Genomic DNA, 24,251 nt, shown 5'->3' on the forward strand with positions numbered 1-24,251 from the left:
CGAAATTGGGATAACCCAATGACCCAACCTAATTCAATAAATTTCCAAACAAATCCTCCACAGGATCACAGTGAAAATTACCCATTTTTTCAACAAAATAAAAATAAAAAACAGACATCTTATCAAATGGATTATTTATCCTCAGATGATGATTTCTTACAACCAGATATATTTGCACCAAATACTCAAGAATATCGTAGACAAGGAATACAGAAAACACGTACAAATCATAGAAATTTTTCTCCACAACCAATAGATGCACAACATCAACAACCAATTCAACAACAAAATCTAATTAATACACAATCTTTTCAACCAATTCAACAGCAAAATCCAATGACTGCACACTCGTATCAACCATCACAAATGCAAAATGAAATACCACTCCCATATTATCTCCAACAACATGAAATAACAAGAAACCAACTTTCAAATTTTTCTCAAATGCCAAATGCAGCAGAATCATTACAGATGACAATGAATCCATACCTTATGGGTGGATCATCAATAACATCAAACAAACATTTAATGGTTTTCACAGGAACAGACCCTGAATACTCTGTAGAAGATTATTTAAATGCAGTAACAGCAAACCTGATTTTAAATATTGGACCTGAACCAATTAATACGCCACTACATCAAAACTGGATACATCGACGCACAGCATTAATACAAACAACCTTAGATGGCGCAGCCCAAAAATGGTTTTCAGTACTACCTCTAGAATTAAAATCAAACTGGAAAAGGTTTACGCAGGAATTTTCAAAAATGTTTGACTCCGAAAGAAACAAACAACAACAAAGAGTTTTATGTAATGAAATTCGCAGATTACCAAACGAAACCATCAAGCAAATAGCAGTACGAATCGAAACACTAGTTCGAAAAGCATATTCACTAAATACACACGACTATAAAAACACAAAGATGACAGAAATCTTAATGATGACCTTAACACCACAATTAAGGAAAATAGCAATAAAAAAGAGAGCATCCCATCCTTCTTCAATTCGAGAACCCGATTTAGATTTTCGAAAACTAGTAGACAAATTAGAAAAAGCAGAAATCACGATGAAACTAGAAGAAACGGAAAATCTGAAATTACAATACGTTAACAGAATTGAAACGACTCCCACTAATATTAATAATATACAGGAATCAGAGACAGACCTCGTTGAAAAAATCACTGAAATACTCAATATTTACGAAAAGAACCCAAACTTTAAAGGCAAACCATCTTTCAAAAAATGGTGTAATTATTGCCGACGATACGGACATAGTATTTCCGAATGTAGACAAAAACAGCAAGACAATCAAAATAAACCTCAAAAATATAAAGAACCAAATAAATCATTCTATCAATACATGAAAAAAGATCAAAATCTACCAAACAAAACAGTCTACAGCAACAACAGTTCAGGAAAACCACTCCCGAACAATACAAATTATACAAGAAATCAATCACCATATAACTCAAGTTATAGAGGAAGATCGCCAGAACGAAGAAACACGCATAATTCATCACAAAATCACTACAATAGACCAAATAGTAGAAGTAACTACTCCAGATCAAATTCAAATACACAACGATTTGTTTCTAGATCTAATTCCCAATCAAGAAATAACTACTATCCAAACAACCAATCACGAAATTCATCATACAATAGGAATAGAAACTACTCCTATAATCGAAATAGAAGTTATTCAAACAACCGAAACCAGAATTACCCGAACAATCAATCAAGGAATAACTCATATAATAGATCGAACTATAACAGACCAAACAATAATTACCAAAACAGATCGCGAAATAATTCACAAAATAGACACTCAAGTTATAATAATCGTTATAGAAATTATTCCCAATCACCACACCGGAATAATAATCACTATAATAACTCTAATAATCGTCACAGAAGTAGTACACCTAAACATCAAAGACAAATCAATCAAGTACAGTCTAACCCAGAAACAACATCAGACCCTCCAGGTATTGATGACACAGTAACTGATACGTTACAACTCAATCAAATAAACTGTACATCATCAGATTCAGATGGTGATACAGAAAACACTCTTTCTATCAATATGATAAATCTCGAAAATGACTATGAATCTGTCATATATGAACAACCTTTTTCATCACACATATATGAAAATCAATCAGAATTTCTTCAAAATTATTACACTACACCCATAAATTCCACACCAACGACGCAAGAAACAAATGAGATTAACACTACAAATCAAACCAATAAAAATACCAAAACAAAATGCTTGAATACAAACCACATTTATCAAAATATACAAAAAGAACAACCCAAAGAAAAAATTTGGACAATACCATTTCTCTTAGAAAGCCCAAGAAATAAAGAATTTCAACCACCAGACCTTGAAATAGATTTTTTAATTGATTCAGGAGCAGAATCAAACATAATAAACATCCCCACATGGAATGAAATAAAAACTTTACACCCAAAACTAACACCTCTTGAAACCTCCAGTAAGTTAGCAACAGCACAAGGATCAACATTGATAAACTACGGAAAAATCCAATTATTTCTCCTCCCCACCAGAACAATGGAGCAAAGCAAAATTTTAAATAAGCCATTTAAACAAATATTCCATATCACTGATATTAAATATAATATCATTGGAATACCATTTATTTCGAAGTATATACCAACAATTAACATACTAAATAGTAAAATATTAATCAAAGATAAATATACAAAAACAAAAGAAACATCCTTAACATTTTTTCAAAGATTAAATAAACAACCACCATTCTTTTCAAAATTTTACCCGATATTTAACCAACAAAGAAAACACCTAAAACCACTATCAGGAAATATCTATAATTTTTCAATCAAACAAGTTCACCAATATGATAAAGAACAAAACAAACAAAAATTTTATATGTCAGATTTTGAATTCAAACCTATTCACAAATTTTTCAAAATCACAATCTCATCCATAAAATATTTGAAAAATTCGAATTCAGATATCATTTCCTTACATGTCTATAACAACACACCTTACCAAGTAACATTACCTTTAGGACTTTTAGGATATTGCGAAACCAACGCTACAATATCACCAATACACGAAAAAGCCTATCGCGTAAATAATATACTCCAATTACTAGATATTTGCCAATCTACAATTCTTAATGAAGAATTATCTATAAATAATATAATAAGTAACGAAAACAGAAATACGGATTATTTCACAAAAACTCCATATTTCAAACCTACATTCAACATAAGTAACTACACAGAGGACCAACAGAAATTTTTAACAATGTTTAATTTCCAACATTCACAAATAACACAAGACGAATTCGAAAAGTTAGCCAAACAGCTAATTAAATATTCATCAGTCTATGCAACATCAAAGTTCGATGTTGGAAAAATCAGTTCATCACTACATCTCCCGCTAAAACCAGACGCAGTTTTCAAAAAACAGAGAGCAAGTAAAGTACCAATTCACTTACATGATAAAGTGAACAGATTACTCGATATTTTAGAACAATACAACATTATATCATCAGTTAATAAAGAAGAACAACCAAAAGGCAACACATTTATCAACCCCGTTATCATTCTAGCTAAAGGAGAATCATTAAAAATAGTTCTCGATGCTAGATACCTCAATTCACTTATAGATGAATCAAAATGTAATTGGCCCATTGAACCAATACAAGTTATTTTAACAAAAATAAACGGCAAATACTTTACAACCGCCGATATGAATAGTGCATACAATCAAATGCCACTAGATGAACAATCACGACGTTTAACACAATTTGTTATCGGAAACCAACAATATGAATTCAACCGCTTATTCTATGGAATATCCATAGGACCAGCAGCATTTTCAGCTTTTATGAGCAAAATTTTTAGACCACTAATACTCAAGAAAAACGCAATCACCTATTTAGACGATGTTTTTATGCAATCACAAACAAAAGACGAGATGTTCAATGTTTTAGAAAAATATCACCAAATACTTCAGAACGAAAATCTGAAGGCCGCTCCCGATAAATCACACTTCTTTTTGACAAGAGTTAAATTCTTAGGACATAATATAGAAAGAAAAACAATCACTCCATTGAAATCACGCATTGACGCTATTCAAAAACTTCAACCACCAACAAATAAAAAGAAAATCCAAGAATTTCTTGGAATGTTAAACTTTTTAAGTAAATATGTTTATAAAATGCAATTATATCTACGACCATTTTATAACATCCTTAGACAACAAAATAATTTTGAATGGAACACAGAACATCAAACACGATTTGAAGAAATAAAGAAACTTTTAACTGAACAAATTTCAAACACAATTCCAGATTCAAATCAACCATTTTATGCAATGTGCGATGCCTCGAACTTTGGCATCGGTGCAGCACTATTACAATCACATAATGGTACAAATAAAATGAACCTCATATCAGCAAATTCTCGATTATTCACTCAAGCAGAGCTACGACTCTCAACTCTAATGAGAGAATGTACAGCCATAATATATACACTGACAGAATATGAATTTCTGATACTTGGATCAAAACACCCCACAGTTTTATTCACAGACCATAAACCAATCATCTTTCTCTTTACACAAAAATCTAACCCAAACCACCGAGTTTACAGATTTCAACTAATTTTAATGAAATTCCCAAACTTACATATAGTTTGGACCGCAGGAAAAAATCTTGCATTACCAGACACCTTAAGTCGAAATACACCACCTGAATTACTTACACGAAAAACAACAGTTGAAATACCCAAAAACATAAAATTCTACCTTGCAGAAAACGAAACATCACCCCGATTGGAATGCAAATATGCAGTAAAAACTGATATTGAACAATCACAAATAAATAGTTTACAACATTTCCCACTTTATTTAGATTGTCAAAATAATCATTATGAAGTTGATCTACTTGGAACATCAACTTTCAAACCAATCCCATATTCTCAATGGATAAAAAATAACACCCAACAAAAACGAACAAAACAACACCCGCCTAAGAAAGACCATTTTCCACTAATTGAAAAAGAAGATTTAACTGATAAAATAAATTTATCAGGACCACAAACAAATGATTCAAAATACACAATAAATCAAGTTTTTGACCTTCACGACCCACTTGATACAATACCCTTATCTAAATTCGAAATTGAAAACATTTTTCTCCCTCCAACAGAAACAATTACAATTTCAACACTAAAACAATATCAAAATCTCGACCCAATAATTCGACAACTAAAATCATGGCACAAATATAAAACTAAACCTATCAAGGCAGATTCAACCATTCTAGGCAACAAAACACTCCTCCGATACTTTCGCAAATTTAATAACACAAAAATTAATGAAACTACAGACCTTTTAGAGTATAACTTAAATGAATCTACAGTCCCCTGTCTCCCTTTAAGTATGATTCTCATAGCTTTTAATATTTCACATACACAAAATATTAAAGGACATTCTGGATCAGAAAAAAACATATTCAAACTTTATACAAAATTTTTACTTCCCAAATGCACCAATTTGGATAAAAGTACTATGCAATGATTGTATAGTATGTCAACTAAATAAACCTTACCCAAATCAAAAACAAATAGCACAAAAACAAGATTTTAAAGGACAAAGCTTGTACTTTAACCATCGTATCTCATTTGATACTAAAGGACCAATTTCACCCTCATCCGAAGGAAACTCCTACATTATGGTAATTGTTGACGCATTTACACATTATGTAGCACTTAACCCAGTACCACATTGTAACGCTTATTACGCTTACACAACACTTTATGAACACTGGATAGCAAAATTCGGACTACCAGAAATTTTAGTCACAGACAACGGTACAGAATTCATAAATAATGAAATTATCACACTATGTCATTTATATAACATTAAACACAAACCACGTACATCTCACGCACCTTGGACAAACGGCTTAGTCGAAGGTATGAACCGTTCATTACAAGAATATCTTAGATGTATCATCAACGGAAATGATACAAAATATACCGAATGGTCAGCAGATGTAAAATTATTTCCCTTAGCATATAATTCACAAATTACGACAACTTTAGGAATGTCACCATACGAAATGGTTTTTAACCAAAAGCCACGCAAACCAATAATGTTTACAGCAAATTCTCATAAAAACGCACAAGGTTATTGTCAACCAAATAAAGACTCAATTTGTTATAACCTACCTTTACATACACACGATGAAGATCATTTTCATCACCCACAAATTCTTAAACTAGCCTCCGGTACACACACCGAATGGATTCTAAATAGAGATAAAAAACACAATGAAATTTATCAAAAAATAACAAAAAAGTTATTACAAAGACAAAACATTAATGAACAAATCAATTCACGTTTTACACCAGCCTCCGAATTAAAAATTGGAACATTTGTTTTAATACCTAATTTTAATACTCAAAAAGGAATTTCTAAAAAATTACAACCCCTTCGAAAAGGACCATACCAAATAATTGCAAGACCCACTGATGTCACATATAAAATTACCGACTCAAACAAAAAAGAAATCGTTCAACATCGAAACAACCTATTACCTTATTACCCAAAAGAATACGCACTCCGCGAATTAACTCAATTATATTCTTTCACAGGATTAAAAATCATTCAAAATGAACCACATCTGAAAAACACAGAACAAAATGATAACCCCACCGAAAATCAAAACACAAAACCAACCGCCACCAAAAACAATACACAAAACCATAAAGAATCCCCAAAACAAAGAAAAAATAGAAAAATGACCGAACAAATAATACCCCAAGAACAAATCGACAAATCAGAAAATAGAAAAACAACAAGACTCCGAAATCAACCACGTAAAAACTATAAAATATTCATCCCCCAATCTAAAATTTTAAAGAAAGTGGAATTTCAAAAGTAATTTTAACATTATACTTCACAATCTTGAAACCTCCGAAACATTTTTCATTTACATTTTTCAAAATAACATGCTGACAAGTACGCAATAATTCTAGTTCAAAATAGACCAATAGGATTCATCCAATCCGTCACTTTCTCTAACTCAAACTAAGACCAATTAGACGAATAATATAGAACTCCAGGCACATCTATAACTATAACTTTACGACCTCCAGGTCAAAAATAAGCAAACCACTCCAACTTGACAACTAAAATAAATATCACCATAATACCGTACCCCTCCCTTATCTAATAACCCAAAGATCAACAATATTTCCCCAACTCAGACCACGAATACCCCCAAAACAAATTTGTTAACTTAGCCTAAAGTAACAAAATGAACATTTTATTTAGCCTAAAGTATAAAAATCTCACCATACCCCGGATCATTTGACAAACAAAAATAAAGAAAAAGACGACCTCCCGATCACCATGAAAATTGCCCCCAACAATTTTTTACAAAATTCAACCCACTTGTCAAAAAACTAATAAATAATCCGACCACACTTGAAAATCGCCTCAAACAGCAAAAAATATTCGACCAAGAGATCATTTCTTAAATGCTCTTCTCTCAATCAGTTACTCAAATACTCATAAATCTTAAACATTTTTTTACAATACTTGAAACCTTTATAATATTTCTTTTTGATATACTTGAATCTTTTCTAATAATCCTAATCATTTTTTGTAACATTTTTTTAATTTTCTACACTATATTCGAACTATTTCTCCAACTTTCCAAAACCCTTGATTATATCCACAGGTACGATTCATATAACTTGTCTAAATGATACGAACAATTTTCAGTAGAACTGATATTTTTTTATTGTTTGTAATTTTCATAGCATTCTTATCATCCCTCATTTTGACCATATGTAAATGTATAAAGAAAGCAATCCTCACATTTGCCCTAGCAACAATCCTTCTAATTCTTTTTTTGGAAGAATATTATAATAAACACAAATTTTCTCACTAAAGTAATAATTCAAAAAACTATCAAAAATTGCTACCCAACAGTCACAAAGTCAGTCTTCACCGACATCATCCCAAGATAACCCAACACCACCTTCAACTACTCAAAATCCTCAAACATCTACACGAATTTCTTTTCAAGACAATCCATACACTTTTGAAGAACGGCACGCTCGTTTATCTGAACCACTAGAACCAGTTCAACGACAAGCACCTCTAAGTGAACCAACATATAATCTTTACCCAACACTACCACAAGAACTAAGTAGAATACGACACCTTAGTCAAAACCAAAACACAACAGAAATAAATAGACAAATTATACATCCTCGACGAAATAGAAATTTTCAAACTCCCCGAGTTCATTTTGAAATACCTCAATCACCACCACAAAGCACTCCAGAAAATCCCACTGGTAATACACCAGAAACTCCTACACCTTTTTCACAACGAAGCACTTCAAGCCTACCCTCAGACTACTTAGGTTCAACACCAACATCTGAGCAAATACGTGAAAATCCTTTCAACCCCACAAACCAAACATCACGATTTCCATATTGGACTACACATTCATTCACACAAGGTGAACCAAATTTAGTCAATGACCCAATAGATATTTCTACGGATACAACAACATCCTCATCACTACCAGAAACATTATCACTACCATCAACACCATCAATAAGCCAGATTTCACCACCACCTTTTAACTTAAATTTTCCAAATAATCTCGACGCCAGATATCGAGAACAATCATCAACAAATATTCCTTTAAGATTAGATTGGAATACATTTACAGCACCTCCACCATTATTTGGACAACATCAAGAAAGTAACCGCCTCCATAACTGGGCACTTAATAGATTACAATATCGCCAAGATATTCACAACGATATCCGTGATCACAATATTCAAATACTCCAACAAAACAGTTTACAATTAAAGTTTGAAATCACAGTTAAATTAAACAATATTACTCAACATCCCTACCCATTAAACCCACCAAACATAACAGCTCAATCACTACCACCACCGTTTATAACTACTGAAGTAATATATAAATACGACAGATATACCAAAAACACAATTGGCTACATCACATTTTATAATCCATACTCAGGATTATCATACACATGTATATTCTAAAATTATTAATTTTTCTCCAACTCCTTTTTCTAGTAATCTCAAATCAAAACATAAACCCTTCCCCTCGTACAGGACCACAAGATTTATTAGTAACACATTACGACTGTGAAGAAAATGAACAAAAAACACTACACAAGTATGCAATAAATCAAGTATCACAATGTGAAACAGAACCACAAGCTATAGAAACCACAGATGTAATAGCAACACTCTATTCAAAAGCCCGAGCAACAACAGTTACAGGTTATAAATTCACAGCAACATTTTCCGAAAAGAAAGTACATTGTTTACAAGTCTCGAACGGAAACAAAAACCGACTTGACCATGAATCATTCTATCAGAGTAATATAGAACGTCTTTTACATCTCAATCCCGACGATTGTAAAAATGAATTACTTAGACTAAACATCACACAAAATAAAAACTCCGAAAGAAAGTTAGTTAACTTTCAAGTTTTTTCAGACTCTGTACATCAATCACAACTTGAAAGACACCAAGGACATATAAAACTAGACGACAAATACCCGTATAACGGCGCACACGGACGATTAACCTATGACATACACGATAAACATTGGATACCACACATTGGTATAAATGACCCATCAAACTGCAAAGCAGACACAAAAAATAAAGGATACCAAGAAATAATGTTTTTCGATTGGAAAATACAACTCGAAAAAATACAACTAACACGAGATTTATCAGATAATACAATGATCTATCAAGGAATCCGATTACCTTGTAAAAATGATCAAGGTTATTGCGACCCTACAACGAGAACACAAGCAACAATTGTTTGGTTCCCCGAAGATACATGTACAACATTTCAAGTAGCAAAAATACACGCTCGTATGATAAAATTTCACGAAAAATATTTTATACAATCAATTCCATATGAACAAGTCCATCCATCACGAAAACTAAGTTCTAATTTTAGAAACATAGACAATATAGAAAATAAATTGACACGTTTTCAAATATATCAAGAAACAGAACTTGCATGTAAATACAGGAATCCACTTCACAGAACACAATACTCTGAAATATTAGTTGAATACGAAAAAGGATTCGACATGACCACTGAAAAAGTAAAAATCGACCCATATGCCACAGGTCATCCTCCAAACGAAGGAACATCCTATATACCAGTTAATTTTGAAAAAAGCAACGGACAACCTGGTGGACATCTAAAACCTCATGACACCAGAAGCACACGCTTACAAGAATTATCACTAATGAATACTACATATTTCGGTAATATCCACTATGATATTCATTTAGATATGAAACTAGATTATACAATTAGCCGAATTTTTCAAGAAATGTCACTCTCCGAATTAGAAACACTACACCAACTATGCGAATTAGAACGAACACAAATATTACAATCACTTGCACTAGCAGTATTAAAAATACCCTATGCAGGATACTTATTATCTGGAAATAGATCAAATTTTTTAGACTATGAAGGAAACATCTTATGGTTTTATACTTGTACTAAAAAAGTATCACCACTATACGTTTTTGAAGATAAACGATGTTATAAAAGAATCCCTATCTTTTATAAGAATAAAGTACATTTCGTGGATACACTTTCACGAAGAACCTATTTCTGGGATACCGCAGTCCCATGTGGATCAGAAAACAGCCACAATGTAGTACAACTAAATCCTGATGAAAATAAATATTATCTTCTCACTCCATATCCCACATTAATGCAATCACTCAAAAAATTTTCACCAGAAAGCATTCGCGCTATTGCTCGAAACCCAAATATAGACTTACAATCAATAGGAATCTATTCAAAATCAGATATTCAACATCACATTAGAACACAACAATTCCAAGAATTATTAACACAAATGGACACTATACAAAGACAATCAATAGACCAAAATTTACGCAAACTTGCAGAAACCGCAGGATTTGCCGATATCTACACGCAAGACTATAGCGGATATTTTAAAGACATTAAAGATTATATATATCTAAACGGTGAAAAATACCGTCCCCAAGATATATCACCAATCAACATATTTAGCTTTGTTACACTCAAAAATGAAATTCTTGATTTTCTAGGATGGCCCTACTACATCTTAGAAAAATTGACTATTTTATACGCAATGTTTAACTTTATTGGATTTCTTTTCTCACTTATAAAAGGAATCTACAACACATGTGCTATACACACACAAGTAAACAGACAAGCAAGCGTAGCACGCATACTCTTTGCAGGATTTTTTGGAATCTTTTCTACATCTATAAACAAAATTCTTTTAGACGCACAAATAAAAGAATATAACACAAAAATAGAAACACGACAAAATACATACGACGAAGAACATAACAATGTAGACATAACGCCAACGGCACCACAATTACCACCCCTACCAAATAACCATCCACTATCCCTAGTCCCACGAAATTTTCGAAATTTAGCCATCACACATAATCCAAATTTTCGACTCACCACATCACAAAGTCCCATCCAACATATAAGGACACACCAGTCACAAGATGATAATACTTATGAACAAATTATTGAACAACCCCATACCACCGCTTTTCAGTCTCAAAATAATCATTTTTTTAGCCCACGATGAGCCGCCAACTTGGATCACTACACCGATCAAATTCCCACCCAACCAATCTTACCTCTACAATCCCAATAATACCACTTTTTGCTTTTCCGCCACCCGATTTTCCATCTAGTAATATAACATCAGGCATGAATTCCGACACTAATTCACACATCTCAGTTTTATATTCCATCTCACAACTCAATAACCCAAATATTGAAACCCCCGATGAATTTGCCGACTCAGAACCATCCCCATCCAATAATTTTCATAACTCTTCTAATTTTTCTCAACCCCCTTTTCAACCCATATTATCCAATAACCCTGACCCCATTACTCCCACACCCTCTTATGCTTCCCAAGTTACCCCAACCTACTCCTCATACCATTCTGACCAATCATCTCATTCTCCAGACACCCCCCGAATCTCCCCAGAGCTAGATAATTTTATTACCCTTCAACAACAACCCTACCACCTCCATACCCCAACAATAAACCAAATCTCCTCCACAATAAATTCATCCAACCCCCCTACCCCTACACCCTCTTCAAATTATACTGAATCATTAGCACCATCATCCACATCAACTGAAACATCACTCAACACTAATAGAGCTTACCGCACTTTTAAAAGAAAGTTCCCCAACCATCCTTTCCCAGCAAAACCAGGAACAGCCCGTGAATACATCAACCACCCCAAGCATACTAACACAAAAGAATTTTTAGCCATCACCTTACCCTCATTCCCACAATACACCTTAAACACCCCCCACGACACTAACGAAACACGCAACTTTGTAGATGAATACGTTTTAATGCCCACTCTCTCTTGGACCTCATATTATCATTTTACTAACCCTCTTTGCTTACCTTTATCTAACACTCACATCGATATAGAGCGAAATACGGACATGCTATATCGACTCACTACACCACTAACCGCTAGACAATTTACTTACGTTGGATATAAAAAATCACTAAAAACACACACTGCACCTAGAGCTAACGAATATACACTCGAATACTATGATCACAACATCATCAGAGCTAACCAAGATCAATTCTTAGACGACGATCGCTTCGCTAATCCACAAATTACCGAGAAATTTTTCATCAAGACACCATATATATTTACACTAAACATCTTCGACCGAAAGTTTGATCACATTATTTCAGAAGCACTAACAGACACACAAGCATACGAAAGTTTTAAAGAACGTTTCCAAATATTTTCACTAACCTTTCATTTCCTTGCACCACACGAAAGAGATTTGCACTGCTCACACGATATTATGTTGCGCACTAAACAAACCCACACATATAGTTATTATCGCTTCATCCAAAATCACTTTGACCTACACACACCCTCTAGACAACCACACCATCGTTTTCAATTCATTAATTCCAAATACACTTCACCATTTTTCCTAAATTTCACATATTGTATTAAAGACACTAATCTTCATGGTATTCTTCGCAATTATGATCCCATAACCCAAATGTACATCTTCTGTCCCATCACCAAGACCTTCAACGCCGAAGAATCCCGACCCTTCCTTATCCCGCACGAGTTTGTACAACCTATAGAAATCCCAATTTTAGAATTCATCCACAACACTAAATTCAATCACAAATTATATAACCTAATCCAAAACACACCTTATGAGTTTGCAGTTGGCACTGAAGAACTAACCACTATTAAGGCACTTCAATTGCTTTGGCCACTGCTTCAGACTAAAAATATCATTCGCATCTTAGCTAAACTACTAACAACTTCCGATCTCATCCACGACATCTTCCCCCACGGTTTTTTCCCCGACGACTAACAGGTAAGTATGAATTAAATGAATATTACTAACTAATTAAAATATTAGAAACTCACCATTCTTTATCCATGTTTTCTTTAGATTTTTAGCCTTCATCCGACAATCACCTACAAAAACCACAAAAGACAGTAAAAATCGCAAATTTCATCAAACAGATTTCAAAAATTCTATTAATTTCTTACACTTATAAATTTATAAATTTAATACCAATGCAGTAAATTCATTTCTAAAATTTTCCCCACAAGCAGTAAATCTAATTATGATGAAAATTTGTAACTTAAAATTCCCCCATAACTAGCAGTAAATTTCCAAATTCTATGCAGTAAATTAATAAAATGCAAATGCAGTACTAACCTTTTGATATTTTCATTCATTCGCACAGAAATTCTATCCACACTCGCACAGCTCGCCCACGAAGAATTGTTTAAAATAATGAATTTCAGTTTCAAGTTTTCACACTCAACAACTCTAACATATAATAACATGTTTCAAACTTTCCTTTAACCCGGTTGGAAAGGAATCATATACTAAACAAAACTAACCAACGCAGCTTACTAAATACCACAAATCATAGAATAACAGCATGACTAAGAAAAGGAAACCAACGGTACCCAAACCGGATTAACCCAGTTTAAAACTGGATAATTTATTCTTTTGAAGACTATTATAAAGTCTAAGAAAGAAATAATAAAACACAAAAAAGTCGAAAGACAAACCCATACCACGAACAATTTGATTTTTGAAAAAAGGACACAACCAACAAAACATAAGAAAAACCATAACAAACCCAACATAAAACGTTGTCACATAACAGGACCCCTCACAAAAACCGCATGAAATCATACTCCCACTCCTGGCCTAACCCACCAGGAAGGACGTCCTGAGCATGCTCTATAGCCGGCCTAACCCACCGCGCTACATCCACGCTTTGTGACCACACCTCTATTTTTAATAAGAGCTACTCAAGTGTGAGTAACTCTTCAAAATAACCGAACTAAAATAAAAAGCTTTTGTGAAAACAACTAACTAAAATCATAATTAAAAAATATTAAACTAATAAATGTTTTATAAAATGTAAATTACATTATGCAATACATAGATCAGAATACAACACCAAGGACGAACATCTAAAGACAAAACGACCCCACTACACTCGAGAGAGAATGGCCAACCACAATCGATATGCCACTCACAATCACAACTCAAAGGATTTAGAGTACGACTTGACTTCGCAGAAAAGGACTTCATTGAACTAGACCAATGACCACCTCGATGTTCAAGTATACGTACAGATCCGAGTAACCAGGCATCCCCTCCACGCACAATCTCCACGCCATTCCCAAATTAGATCAGACACAAAAGAAGTTCTCCACGCAGAACAGAAAAACCTGACATAGCAAACCATTCTGAAATCAGATTTGAGTTTGTTGCAAAGACTTAGTCGTTGTCACTAGAAGACACAACGTCTTATGTCTCTAACTCCAGCTTCCTGGAACTTCTTTAACAAAGAGGAAACAGAAGAAATAAGATGTTCGCCAAACACCAACGTCCATCATCCATCCTTCGAATTGCAGAAGAACTATTCTAAAAAACTCTGTAAAACCCGGATGGGTGGAACCTGATCTAAACTACATTTTATGATTGGATAAATTAGATATTTTACCAATGTAAAGTATTTAATATTAACCAATCATGATCCATCTAACTAACAACCCACTTATTTGTAAGTGCTGAAGTTACTTGTAATTTCAGCACCAGAGAGATTTGAATTTAACTTAGAAATTAGTTGGACTCTCCCGAGCACTTCAGCAGCCGCAATAAACCAGTATACCCTAGATCTATTGAGCCTAGCAGAGACTAGTTAAACAACCTGAGACTAGATAGTATAAGAGTAAGATTAGGATCGGTATTAGACTAAGAAGTTGCACGAATCTATCCGGCCGAAAATAAGATAGCGTGACGAGCAGACGGTGTACCCTATCCGAAATTACTCTATGAGTTATACACTCCAGTCCTAACTCAAATGGAACTTCTAATGCGTCCTAATTGCTTTGCGTCACTTAATAGTTATGTCGACTCATAGTTGGCGTGCGTTACTTAAGAAATTTTGTAGACTCAAAGTTTTACTCATTCAGTTTTTCCCAGTAGCGTTATTGGTCATATTTTTGCTTGTATATGCGAAGTGCAAGTTCGCCTCTGTGTTAATAGTTATTTCTGGGAAATTTAATACGTTCGAAGCCAAACCTGAACTGTAGTGTTGCATTTTAAGGGTTAGAGTAGTGTTTGCAGCCCAGAAAATTAGCAAGAACAAAAAATATATATTTGTAAATATTGGGCAAATCAAATTTCCGTCTCTACAGGAGCTGTACAGCTCATAAATGGAGACTTTCCTTTGTAGATAGGTCGTCGTGAGAATCTCTTTTAAACCAATTTCATTGCACCTAATTTTCATGATTCAGTATGATCCACAATAATTAGGACCAGCATACGAGCTGTTGAGCTCATTACAGAGAACCGCTGTTGTGCCTCTGTTTTAAGAACTACATTCCTTTTAGATTACATTTTTGCGCTTGGTAATGCTGCTGCCGCACCCTCGGGCAACGATGTGCGGATCAGGGTGTGCCTCGAACATCCGGCCTTTCGATTAAGAGGCGGAGACCTGAGCACTTCACCACCACTCCCCTTCACCACCACTCCCCTTCACCACTTCACCACCACTCCCCTTCACCACTCCCCTTCACCACCTTAATAATTTCTCCGGCAATTTTAGGGTTCTGGTGACGACCGTCAGCCCATTTTCTTCTCAGTGGACAGCCTCAAACCAATCCAAGTCCTCATCTCATTCTCCGCTCTTTCCAAGTGGATCGAACCATCTTCATCCTCCCAGGCTGGGTTCGATTCCACTTCGGCAACCGCCAGTCAGCAAGTGGCCAGTGCGGCTCCTCTTCCTGGAACTCAGAATTCTGCGGCTGGGAATAAATTGAGAATGGACAAGAAGTCGGCTACGTTTCTGAGCGAGGCGCCCACTATTTTCTCAGACCGTGAGTTTTCTCCTATGTTGTATTTGAATCTGCAAATTAGTTGTGTCATCTTACCTACTTTTTAAAATTAAGCGACCGATTTCTAACTTGATGGTTTGTCAAATTTGATATTTATGAGGCTGTGTCTATTCTAAGTTAGAATTTCAATTTGACTTAATCGTCGAATAATGAAACTTAGGCTCGGTTTTAAAAATAGTTGACGATTTTTTGGAATTGATTGTTCTGTTCTTTATTTCAAAGCATCGATGCAATTGATTTAACTGCTGAAACTCTTATTTGCACATACTTTGGGAGAACGAAAACATTGACTTCAGAAAAATTCATTCTTAGATCCATTGGATTTCTCTTTTTAGATGAGTCTAACAAAGATGGTCCAGTTGTAAGTGGTGGCATCTATGAGGCGTTCAAGAGGAGAGCGGCATTCACTCCTGGTATACTGGTAGCAGAACCCTACACTTGGAAGAGTCTAGTTATAGGGAACCCTATTTTGTCTGTTAAGACCACCGGCGCTAAATCAGTACTGCTCAATTTGGCCCCCGGGTTAGCAAAATTCTTCAGCTAACGATTTGAAAAAGAGTCGATGAAAGTAATTCAGACTCTTAAGTAGGTAGCGATGATTTTTTATTCGTTTTTTTTTAGGAAAAGTCTTATAATTTGTTCAGGCTTAAATTTATTTTTTTCGCAGATTGACTTGATTTCTTTTTAAGTTCAGTTTATTTCCTTTGTTAAAAGAAAGGGAAACTCCGCTATCGAACACGGAAAGTAAAAAGGTCTCAAAAAACGTTATCGACTTTTACAGTGCTGATTTAAATTAACCGGACACAACGAGCAGCATTGGAAATTTTAAACGCGAAAGTTTTTCTCAAATTGGGTTAAGATCATTTTGCTTTTTTGGTCAATCAAAAATTACGCTGAAACTACCGAGTTAATTGATGCAAATGTTCTATGAAAAAAGCCTAGTGCACGGCTCAACAAAGTATTTGAAGAGTAAAACTTTCAAAATTCTTTATAAGAACATAATTTTGGTTGATAACCAAAAATGATCAGTTTTACTATATACAAATCAAAATCTTTGGCTAAAAGCAAATTTCATTTTTTACGCAAAATTTTCGAAAAACTCACCTTTCTAAAACTGTGCTGGGCTGTGTACGAGGCTTCTTTTGATACAACTTTGTCATCAATTAACTGGATAGTTTTAGCGTAATTTTTGATTGACTCAAGAAACCAAATGACCTTATTTTGGGGTAAAATTTTGGTTGAGAATTTTAGGGAAAAATTGCACCAAATTAATTCTAGTGAAACTCCAAGCAGCTTGTCTTCTTCACTTTTTGTCTAATCTTAACCCAATTTGAGAAAAACGCGTGAATTTTCAAATTTTGTTCGTTTTGTCCGAATAAGTTAAATCAGTTCTGTAGTTTCGAAAATGGAATTTACTTTTCAGATTTCCCAGATATCTAAGTTAGTTTTTTTTTGGTTAATTGCGTTGATTGACTATTTTCCCACTCTCTGTTGTCTATGCTTAAAATCAGGAGCGGATTTAGGGGTCCCCCTTTGAACTATTTTGAAATATCCTTTTTTGGTGACAGACCCTCAAATTTTTTTCAAGGAGCCTTCGACGCCAATATACACTAATTTTAAGGGGGGAGTGCGCGCGGAAAAAATGCAATTTTTTGGTCAAAATTTTCCAAAAAGTGCCTAAAAACGCCTTTTTTCAAAATTTTGCCTGCGGTGCAGAAAATTCGGCCAAAACAGAAACTTTTTAGTGCTTTTGGAGAGATCGAAAAGTCAATTTGGTCGACCTAATAAAAAGAGGTCGACAAAATTTTCGTAAAATTTTTGAAAATCCGCCCCCCCCTCCAGAAAATCCTAGATCCGCCCATGTTTAAAGTTCTTACAGTTGTGTGAAAATGAGTTATTTTTGATTGGGTTTTTTGTAGATAAGGTAAGCTTTTGTTTTTTCTTCTCTACCTATTTATAGTTATATGCAACTTTTAGCTCCAAAAAAAATTGGTTAAAAGATGCCATTTGTATAGGCGACATATTCTGCGATTCCATATAAACGCGCCTCTGGCTTGGGTTGTCAATCTGTGCTCAACAACTCGCTTCTACTTCGGAGACGAGGAAAACGTCATGTCTACTGTCGTGAACGTATGGCATAATTATTGTGTAAAGTAACATTGTTATAAAACAATATTTCATAGATTTCATTACTTTTTTCCACGTATAGGAAAGTCTGAGGTTCCAAGAGCATGCTATGCAGCTGGTACAGAAAATTGGACGCGCGATCCAAAATTTTTCGGACCCTGAGAGTTTTAAGGAAGCCATCGACGAAATGAAGCAGTGCTACAACCCCACTGAGGAAATTCCTGACAACATCGAAGTACGTTAATTTGTTGCTAATCTGGGTATTAAAAAGGGTCCCTTTTTTGGCTGGACCTGATTTTGGATACTATTTTTACTAACATGCATCAAGTTGTTTGCATCTCCTTATTTTCGTTTTCTTGTTTTAGTTTACGGTACCCAAATATAAATACTTGTTCAACTTAGTGTTCATCAATTGAATAGATCTTGAATAGATATTGGGCCATTTTTTAATAGATTTTTTCATTGACAAATACAGCATGCGTTCATGAAGTAATTGTATCTTAGAAAATTGGTAGAATGTTTTCATTGCTAGCTTGCCATCAAGCTTTCTACATAATGAGCGCAATTAAGCATCCATTTTAAATCTTTCGTTCATCATGCAGTATTGCAGAGTTTCGATCCATTTCTTGTCTCAAAATATATAGACGATATAGTTTTCCAGTCAATATAATTGAAAAAGTTCGAGGTTTTGGACGAGAAACTCATTCAATTCTTGTTCATCATTTCGATGTAAGTGACGGATTATTTGTGCTCGGTGATTTTTTCCAGAACATTTTCAACTTGTTAATTATTTAAATGGGATAGTTATTTCTGACAAAAAATTGAATTTTTGAAATTTTTGTAAACTATTTTTTACTAGTCATTTTTCAACAAAAATTATTGTGCAATTGGCTTATTTTACTATTACTGTCGAATATGCCTAAGTTCTCTTTTTCGTTTAGATATTTTATCGCACTTCGCAGAAAAACGAAGAGAAAAACGACTTTACACGGCTTGCGCAGTAACCGGCTATACTTGTTAGGCTTCAAAAATATTGGATTATGTTATATTAGAATGGTTGCTTCATAGTGCCTTGTTTGAGATGCGAAATTATATAAACCCTTGCGATAAGCAAGGCTATTGCAATCGGATATTGGACTTTTTTCCCGTAAATTACTTTTCCCGGCACCAGACACACTCCGGGCGTCTTCACCTCTTTGTTCTCGTTTTTGTTTCAAATATGCCAGCTTTTTAAAATTTGCTTTTCATGTTGGTTGTTATTTTTCCAACTCGATTTGTTAAAGTTTAGTTTTTTCCTTTTTTCGGCTTAATAGATTTCGGCCTAAATTATAGCGGTTTAGTGACCTCATTTTGATTCATTTCAAGCATGAGTTGCTAAATTTTGGTTTAAATTGTAAAAAAAGTAATTGGTGGTTATAGAATAATTATTTTGTTACTTCTGCGATAGCAAGTGTATTGCAATTGGGTACTATACATATTTCCCCGAAAATAACTTTGTTCAAAGCACTCACTGGACTCACCTCCTGGCCACCGCTGTTAGCAACTAATTTTTGGTAAGAGACAGATTTTGTGCCGGTTAGAATTTTAAATACTGTCCCATTTTTAATTTGCTTTCTAATTTTGGCTAGAAGATTTCACCACCTCAATTCGTTTAAGTTTCATTTTTTATTTTTCCTTTTTTTTGGCTTAATAGGTTTCGATCTAAATTTCGTTTGTTGAACGGCCTAAATTTCGTTTGTTTTCCGCTTGTCGAACGACGCAATATGAGATCACTAAACTTCGCTTGTTTTTCGGCCGAAGTTTTGTTTTTCGGTCTAAAGCTTTGGCCTAATTTTCGCTTGTTTGTCGCTTGTCGAACGACGCAATATGAGATCACTAAACCGGTAATTAGTGATCTCATATTGCGTCGTCCGACAAGTGAAAAAAGTTTTGTACATGTGTTAGTGTTTTGATTTTGAGTGGACATGAAATTTTTTTGTAACTTTGAAGTCTTCTTTTGATTTTTTGTCTTACTATTTGTCCTTTTTTGCCTTACTAGGTTTTGGTTTATGTTACTTGGTCTTAGTGGCTTTTTATTGAGCCGTTTAATTAGTAAAATGATTTTGGTGTGCGTGCGTGTGTGTGTTTTGAGGGAACGGTAAACGTAAAATTTGTATTTGTTTCAAACTTTAGACTTTTTCGGATTTTCGTTTCTGTTTTTTTTCTCATCTTGATAGGTTTTTTGCTTATTTTGTATCGCTGTAGTGACCTCATATTGAGGCTTTTGAGTAGCAAAAAAATCTGTGTGCGTGTGTGTGTTGTGAGGGAGAGGTAAATTGAATTTTTTTTACTTCCATTTTTTTCTAAACTTTACTCGGATTTCAGTTTTTGTCTTTTTTCGGCTTAGGTTTTGGCCTACTTTTATCGAGTTAGTGGCTTCTTATTGCGCCATTTGATGAGCAAAAAGTTTTTGTGTGCGTGTGTGTATTTTGAGGGAGAGGGAAAGTTAATTTTTTTCATTAGCTTCAAATTTTTCTGAAATTTTTTTTGAGCTTGAAGGGTTTCTGCTCAGATATTTCCGGCGTTGTGATGTTTTCTTTTTTTAATAGATACAATTTAATAGGTCTAATTGCATGCATAATTGTATATTTTCGATAATTTCATATTTGGCTGATGGTTTCCGTTGTCGATTGAGCTCTCGGTTTAGTTTCCGAAATGTGTATATCACCTTGACTTCGTTACATGTATGACACTCGTGGAAATTATTTGGGCAGTACATGATTTTTTTAATCAATTTTGTTTTGTTCAAATTTTCGGTTGATTTTTAGCTTATTGGCTGCCGGCTCTAATTCTGTCGGTGTATTTACCATACATCTTGTTTCTTCAATTGTCCGATCAAGCTTCGCCTCTGTGTGATAAATTGCTGTAACCGTGGAATTAATTGGGGCCGAAGAATTGTTACTGAATTTCAGTTCATTTTTTTATATAAATTTGGGTTTTGTCTTTATGTTGTCTTTTCATTTGACTGTTATCCACAAATAAGCTGCAACTAATTTATTTGAAATTAATTGAATATCTCAATTTCGAATAATTTGGGAGTTGTGACTGTGAGCTCTTAATTTTTGAAATTATGACATCGCATTAGAAAATTTCCGTTTTTACTTTTTTCACAACTGAAGTTTTTCGCTTGGGATGATTTGGTCACATGTTTTTTTTTTGAAACCATAAATGCTCAAAAGTCAATAAATAAAGAAAAAGCAATTTTTTCCGACCAATTGAAAAATGGGGAGAAACTTTGTATTTGGGTGGATTTGTTTTGAACCTTTGTTTGAACCTAGTGAAAGCAATTATTATTCTAAGAAATTGAAAAATTCGAACATTCGGGTGTGTTTGTTTTTTTTTCTCTTTTTTGTTTCTCCGAAAATCAGGTATCACTATTAATCATCGTAATGGGTCGGGGATATATGATATTAAAGCTCTTCATTCGAGATTGGAACGACAGCAGAAATTTCAAAAAATTGTCGCAGTATCGAGAAAAACAGGTTTTTGATTTATGTCTGTATTCGAGCGCATACTGCCAGCGAGTAGGCTTACAGTTGCTTTTTAATGTTTTTGAGCCTAATTTGAGCCCTTAAAACTCAGTTTTACTCGAGTAGAATTGTTTTTGGATCTGGTTAGCGACATTAGGGATTTAAAAACATTGGCGGCATTGGGGAATTGAAATTTGAATTTTTGTTTGATTTTTAAAAAAAAGTTTAAATTAATTTTTCGGCAAAAGCTTAATCATTTTGCCTTTCATACCAAGACTCTCGAATATTCTTAAGTTTCACTTTTTCGTTCAGATCCTTTTATTACACCATGCAGAGAAAAAGCGATAATAATTTGGAAAAAATTTTTTTTGTATTTTTTATGACTATGGTCGGAACATTCTGTGCTATTGCACAGCAACCGGTATCCCTGTCAAGCTTTGTTTTTTTTAATATATAACATCTTAATTTCTTAACTCGCAGATTCGTGGTTCGATTTTTGCTTTCGTTTTAAATTCAATTCAGTTTCAGTAGCTTAAAAAAGACAACTTACGCTCTGCTAATGTGAATGCATATGACGCAAACAAAGCGTGATTGTCTTTTTGTTTCGAAAGTTATATTTGCCAGTGGAACAAACGTAGCGACAAAAAATATTAATGATCTAGTTTTTAAAAATTTGTTCGGTTTCACCAAAAACTGTTATTTGGCTAGCGAGCTTGCGAGCGTACTGTTTTATTAACAACCATCTTTTTTTCCAAGCTAATTCGCAAATAGTAGTGTCTCTTAGAAGTGTACAGTTATTTGACGGTATTTTTGATATAATCACGATCTGTATCCTTGGAAGTTTAATAGCATCTGTTCTCTGCTTTATTTTCGGCTGGTTTTTGTGATTTATCAAGCGTCCGTGGCTAAGTCGTTCATGCGTGGGACTCGAGTATTTTTCTATTTTTTTCTATTGCACTTTGTAGAGCTGCTTTTTTGTCGTCTTCTGGCTAGTGCTTGCAAAGCTCAGCTTCGCCTCAGTCTTCATAATTAGATTGTTGTTTTCTTTGAAACTCGAAGATGTTTATTTGTAATATTTTGGAACGTGAATGTTTTCTTGGAAAACGTTTTGAAAATTGCATTCAAATTCTGTTTTTAAAATACTTGAACTGCTATAAATTTTGGTGTCGCGAGTCTTTGGAAGCTCCGCTTTTTCGTGTGTGGTTTTTATGGTGAAACTGCTACTCAAATTCTTCATAGCGATCAGATTAGTAGTTTTTTCTAATTAATGCTTCAAAATGTCTTTAGCTGTGATTGCAATTGTTCATAGTTTGAGTTCTGCGGTTTCAATCTTGTAGATTGCCAAGTTGTTTTTCAAAAGTCCTTTGGTTTATATAATTATGTAAAGTTTTTTTTAAAAGCTTTGTCAATATTTTTTGCTTGTGTTTGCGAAATGCAGCTTTCTCTGTTTAAAATGCTGAAATTTTGTAGTTCTAAATGAGATTTGCTCAATGTTATATCTAACAGAGAAGTTAGATTGAACGTCGCGAAGACTCTTGGATAGTGATGTTTTTCATTCAAAAAAGTTTTAATATTCGTTCACGCTATCATTTGGTTCTTCGCGGTTTGGCTTTCATTTCTTTTTATGTTCAGCTCATTTCCTTTAAAAGAAACCAAACTCCAAAAAATATAAAGTGCACGATAAACGTGATCGACTTCTAATTTTGGAAGTGGATTAAGTTTTCAATGTTCTGACTGGAATAAAAATATAACCCATTGATTAATCATAGATAATTCTGAAATCTTAAAGAGTTCGAAGAATCGATCAACATAGTTCCAACTCTGATGTATGTCGCGATGATTTTTTTGTTTGTTTCAGGAAAGGTCTTAATAAAATTCGTTCGGGCTCAAATTTACTTTTTGCGGTTTGACTTTTATTATATTCTTAAGTTCAATTCAATTCTTTTGTTAAAGGAAGGCTAACTCCCCTATCGAACTGCAAAAGTTTAAAGGCCATGAAAAATCTGATCGACTTCTAGTTTTGCAAGTAGATTTTAATTATCG

General features: G+C 34.1%; 1 protein-coding gene across 13 annotated transcripts in view; it reads left to right on the plus strand.

The window, feature by feature from the left end:
- Positions 1-24,251, plus strand: part of LOC134840218 (androglobin-like) — a 606,395-nt gene that overhangs the window by 540,855 nt on the left and 41,289 nt on the right. For all 13 annotated transcript variants that reach the window (XM_063855943.1, XM_063855945.1, XM_063855941.1 and 10 more), the window contains 4 exons: positions 16,284-16,554; positions 16,908-17,094; positions 18,588-18,702; positions 18,782-18,934. In XM_063855943.1, coding sequence (XP_063712013.1) covers positions 16,284-16,554; positions 16,908-17,094; positions 18,588-18,702; positions 18,782-18,934 — 726 coding nt within the window. The remainder of the gene's footprint in view (positions 1-16,283; positions 16,555-16,907; positions 17,095-18,587; positions 18,703-18,781; positions 18,935-24,251) is intronic.

This window comes from Symsagittifera roscoffensis, chromosome 2 (genome assembly GCF_963678635.1).
Source record: "Symsagittifera roscoffensis chromosome 2, txSymRosc1.1, whole genome shotgun sequence".
Classification (NCBI taxonomy): Eukaryota; Metazoa; Xenacoelomorpha; order Acoela; family Convolutidae; genus Symsagittifera; species Symsagittifera roscoffensis.